Below are 5,108 nucleotides of genomic sequence, written 5' to 3'. Positions count from 1 at the left end.
GTAGTAACTGTGTAGAAAAAAGGAAATTGAGAAACAATAACTCTGAGCCATAGCTAGAGCTAGTTTTGTAAGTGTTGCAAAAACACATCATTGGGCTTAAAGGGTTCCCAAACTGAGACATAAGGCCACATTCACATATCATTTAACTAGGCAAGTCAGATGAGAACAAATTCTTATTTACAATGACGGGCCTACCCTGGCTGAACCCTCCCCTAATCGGGATGATGCTGAGCCAATTGTATGCCGCCTTATGCGACTTGCCATCAAGGCCAGTTGTGATGCAGCCTGGGACTGAAACAGGGTCTGTAGTGATGCCTATAGTGCCTTAGACCGCTGTGCCACTCGGGAGCCCTACACATATTGATAGACAAGTTAGAGAGACTGATTCCCTTCCACATTCAGTAAATATAGACAACCACATACTTCAAGAATTACTTTGATGTTCAAAATAGCAAAAATAAATATATTTAAAAAAAATGGTGGTTTATGAGGTCAGAATACAGCCATTGACAACCATTAATTTTATGGTAAAGAAGTAAGATAGGAGGTTCCCTCCTTTCAATCCTCCTATCCCCCTTCCTGTCCCTCCTGTCACCCCTAATGTCTCTCCTATCACCCCTCCTGTCCCTCCTATCACCCTTCTTGTCTCTCCTATTACCCCTCCTGTCTCTCCTATTACCTCTCCTGTCTCTCCTATTACCCCTCCAGTCCCTCCTATCACTCCTCCTATCACCCCTCCTGTCACTCCTATTACCCCTCTTGTCCCTCCTATCACTCCTATCACAGCCATTGACAACCATTAATTTTATGGTAAAGAAGTAAGATAGGAGGTTCTCTCTCCAAATGAAGCCAGAAAGGACAACCAAATATTACTAGAAGTAAGTTAGATGTTCTCCATACATAGAAAACACACAACATAGTTTCTCCTTTCAAAAATATATGTTTTTGATAGCGAAATATAAAAATAAATGGATCGGTCGGGTTGATCAATATGTTTACTTAATACAAAATATGACAATATTTTCCATCACATTTAAATGCTTTTCATCCATTTTGATTAAATGTTTATAGAATTTCACAGTTTTCTAACCACTCATTTTTCCTGAACTCAACGTTGCATTTTTGGCATTCACAACTACAACAAACTGTAAAGGCATCCAACCAGTTTGTAGAGTCACAAGCTTGATGTAGTCATTGAGTGCTAGGAATAGTGGACCAAATACTACACGTTTTACTACTTTGGTACACTATAAGTGAAATTTGTTCAAATACTTATGACATTTTCAAATGGCGGGACTAGATCGCTAAGATGCTTTCATTTTCTAACTGGTAATTCAGATATGTAAGAAAATTCCTTAAAGTAAAAGGTGACATTCTATACTGTCACCTCATATGAACATTGATCTCAAATCCCAAATGCTCTCGTACAGAGCCAAATGTAACATTTTAGCATCACTGTCCAAAGAGTGGATATAGTGGAGGGTATATAGGTAGACATCATCAGTAAAGATAAATTGACAATCATTTAGTATGAGACAATACAAACGTTGTGTCAGGGGGCAGGAAGTTGTAATGCAAATGCACATGTTCTATAACACCACTTGACTTAGAGGAAGCAGACTTTTCTGCTGTAGTTTCATAACACTAACTCTATGCCACATAGAGTTAAGCCTACTATTCTTTCATTTTATTATCCTTTGCTTTGTGCTTTGCATTTTGACGTATATAAAAAATGCTTTACAAATAAAGGTGTTATTATTATTATTGTCATTATAACTATTATTATTAACGTTGTGGGGCTTTCAATACCCAACCTATTGGCTATAGCAAATGGGGTCAGTTGAGGTGTGACTTGTTGAGTGACAATATGTGAAACTAAAGCCAAGCAGACACTACACATTTCTAGTACGATCTACAGGCTCCTGATCAGCTCCCGGCGCATTTTCCCAAATCTTCAGAAATTGGATCAAACCCAGAGTAAAACATAATGCCCACAGTCGTAAGCACATACCCTATTTGCGGATGATGGCTCCCACAGGCTCCCGGGCACTCTACGGGTACCTACGGCATCCCGAAAATGTTCAAACATGTTGAATATATTCGGCCTCAACTAGGCCATCGTCCAATCGTACTGCCGATTTACTAGTTCACTACGGTTTGACTTGACTGAATCGTTAAATATTAGACCATTCAAAACATTTTCAATGTATTACAGCCATAACTAGTGGGAAAGGATTTCAGTAATTGTTTGACAGCGAAGAGAAAGCCTATGGGTGTGTCAGAGGGTGGGCACCTGAGAGATCCTTTATAAAACAAGCAGGCAGACCCACTCTCACACTGTATCTCTTTAGTATCCTTACAAGGAGCATAGAAACTACTACTACTACTACTACTACTACTACTACTACTACTACTACTACTACTACTACTACTCTCACACAGTGCTTGAGACTGACGGATCTTCACTGCAAACATGAACAGCAAAGTTGCTCTGTCTGGTGAGTAGACGTTAGTTTACAAAGATGGGAACTCAAGTCAATGGTATTGATTTGTTTTTATGTGCTTTTTCCTTTGATCGTCACGTGCTCTAGAAATATAATGATGTATAGCAGTTTGGAGCATTATTTTATATTACTCCACTGCTTTATTTGTTTGTCAAGTTGACACAAAATGTTAACATTATTAGTTACATTATAATGTACAAGTCAGTGGAGTAACTCATATATATTTTGAAAAGGTGAAACAGATGTTTAATTAATACTTTAGGTTCATCTGAATTTTTTTACGTTCATAACTAACATAATTCTTTTTTATTCTTGTATGCACTTATTGTATATCACTGTTTAAGAGCACTCCCCTCTCTCTCTTTCTTTCATTCTCTTTCTCACTTGCTGTAATGACTCTGAAAAGGAACACATGGATTACACATTTATTTGTGTACTGTGGCCTTTATTTATATATTAAAACCAAGAGATTGCTTGGTATTTGATGGGAGTCAACTTAGCAAAAAAAATATTATGGCATAAAAACAGTTTAGCACATACATATGTAGGATCTTAATTTGATAAATGTTTTGTTGCTGAAGGTTTTCCTGCACAGCAGCAAATGCAAAATTGTGGTGCATTTGCGTTTTAAGTACTCTAAAGTTTCTAATATCCACTTTGAAAGTTCAGACTTGATTTTCCCTAACGAACAATATGTCATCCCTTACAGAAATGCCCATTAATTATAATCCATATAGTAATTAACATTTCCTGTTGCTGCAAATAAATGTAGCCATTACTCAAAATGTGCTAGCAAGCAGTACATGAAGTCTAGACCTCTTAAAAAAGTTAACAAGTGTTATTGTTATCCAACAGGATTCCAACTGCATACACAAAATGTGGAGTTTCGTATTGTTCTGGTCGGGAAGACTGGAGCTGGGAAAAGTGCTGCAGGAAACATCATTCTAGGCAACAAACTTTTCCCATCACAATGTTCCTCTATTTCTCTGACAAAAAAGTGTGACAAGAAAAGAGGGAAGGTGGGTGAGCAAAGTGTAGCTGTTATCGACACCCCAGGGTTGTTTGATACTACATTGTCCAATGATCAAGTAATGAATAGAATCGCTTGTTGCATCTCTTTCTCTGCTCCTGGTCCCCATGTGTTCCTGGTTGTGATCAAGCTGGGAAGATTCACTCAAGAGGAGCAGAAAAGTGTGGAGATGATTCAGAGATTCTTTGGTGATGAAGGATCCAAATACACCATGGTTCTCTTCACACATGGAGATAATCTTCATGATGATGATGATGGGGATGTAACAATTGAAGACTTCCTGCATGGAAATCCAGGCCTGGCAAGTTTAGTTGACCAATGCAATGGGGGATATCATGTCTTTAACAAAAAAGATAAGAATCGCTCCCAGGTCACTGAGCTGCTTGAGAAGATAAACAACATGGTGGAGATGAATGGAGGAAGACATTACACCACTGAGAGGTTCCAGGACGCTGAGACAGCGATTGAAGAGGAGAAGAACAGGATCCTGAGAGAGAATGAAGAGAAGATCCGCAGAGAGGAGGAGAAACTGAAGAAAGAAAAATTGAACCAAGCGGCTCGGGAGAAAGAGCTTAAAGAGGACAATGAGAGGATCCTGAGAGAGAACGAAGAGCTGAAACGCAGACAGAATGAACTGACGACAAATACACAAGAGGCTCAGGAGAAAGCTATTAAAGAGGGGAATGAGAGGATCCAGAGAGAGATACAAGTGAAGAGAATCAGGGAGGAACTGGAGAAACTGAAACTGGAAAAAGAGGCTAAAGATTTAGAAATAAAGGAGGTGAGGGAAAAATATGAAAGGGAGGCTAGAGAGAGAGCTGAAGGAGCAAATGGCTTTTTAGATCGTTTTATTAAAAGAGCTACTGAAGTGGGGAAAGCAGTAAAAGATTTTTGCATTACACAATGAAAATCTGAAACAATGCTGTTCGAGAGTCCCAAGCTTAGTCACATTGAATTATAATTGAATTACAATTGTATTGCACTGCATTGAATGCATCCATATACAGTGTATGCTGTTGCCATTCTAATGTTATAGTCTGTAACTGTGGACCCATTGACTTCTATAGATGTATATTCTATAGCTTACATAAAGCTTTATGACATTTAACCTGGCTCTGCTGTGTCTGTGATTGTTTCCATGTATGTCAATAGTAAACATTATGTAATGATAATTTAAGACAAATGCCAGATACAATAGATTACATTCAATGTTTGCATTTGTATTCAATGAGGACATTTTCATAAAATAACAAAAATAATCATCATGACAGTTTATTAAAGCCGGTAATTAGCTACATACGTGATTTCAGGGTAGCTTTCATGCATTGGCATTATAAATAAAATATGTTTTAATCAACAACAAAAAATAAAAACGTCTTCGTGCATTGCATTACACTCCACAACTCGGTCGTTCCATGGACATATGGGTCGGTGTTCATACCACTGTCATTATGACATCATCAATATGGGACAGAACAGTGGAATTCTGTAGATGGATGCATACAGTTGTCCAGACTCTGTAAATCATGATGTTTAAACATTGAAGTAATAAAGAGACTCTCTGGCCAACACAG

The 5,108-nt window shown here is 38.1% G+C and overlaps 1 protein-coding gene across 1 annotated transcript; it reads left to right on the top strand.

The window, feature by feature from the left end:
- Positions 1-2,320: 2,320 nt before the first annotated feature.
- Positions 2,321-4,901, top strand: LOC115202398 (GTPase IMAP family member 4-like). Its single transcript, XM_029766525.1, has 2 exons — positions 2,321-2,498; positions 3,360-4,901. Exons 1-2 carry the CDS (start codon positions 2,474-2,476, stop codon positions 4,439-4,441), a joined length of 1,107 nt encoding a protein of 368 aa, XP_029622385.1. The 5' UTR covers positions 2,321-2,473; the 3' UTR covers positions 4,442-4,901.
- Positions 4,902-5,108: the final 207 nt, after the last annotated feature.

The sequence above is a fragment of the Salmo trutta genome, chromosome 11 (assembly GCF_901001165.1).
Source record: "Salmo trutta chromosome 11, fSalTru1.1, whole genome shotgun sequence".
Classification (NCBI taxonomy): Eukaryota; Metazoa; Chordata; class Actinopteri; order Salmoniformes; family Salmonidae; genus Salmo; species Salmo trutta.
The sequence above is the reverse complement of the archived record's forward strand: the minus strand, read 5'-3'. Positions and strand labels throughout refer to the sequence as shown.

Excerpts from the sequence above, each read along its gene's own strand:
- LOC115202398 (XM_029766525.1), top strand. The coding sequence starts at position 2,474 with ATGAACAGCAAAGTTGCTCTGTCTG. Across the intron at positions 2,499-3,359 it reads CAGCAAAGTTGCTCTGTCTG|GATTCCAACTGCATACACAA; the intron begins GTGAGTAGACGT and ends GTTATCCAACAG.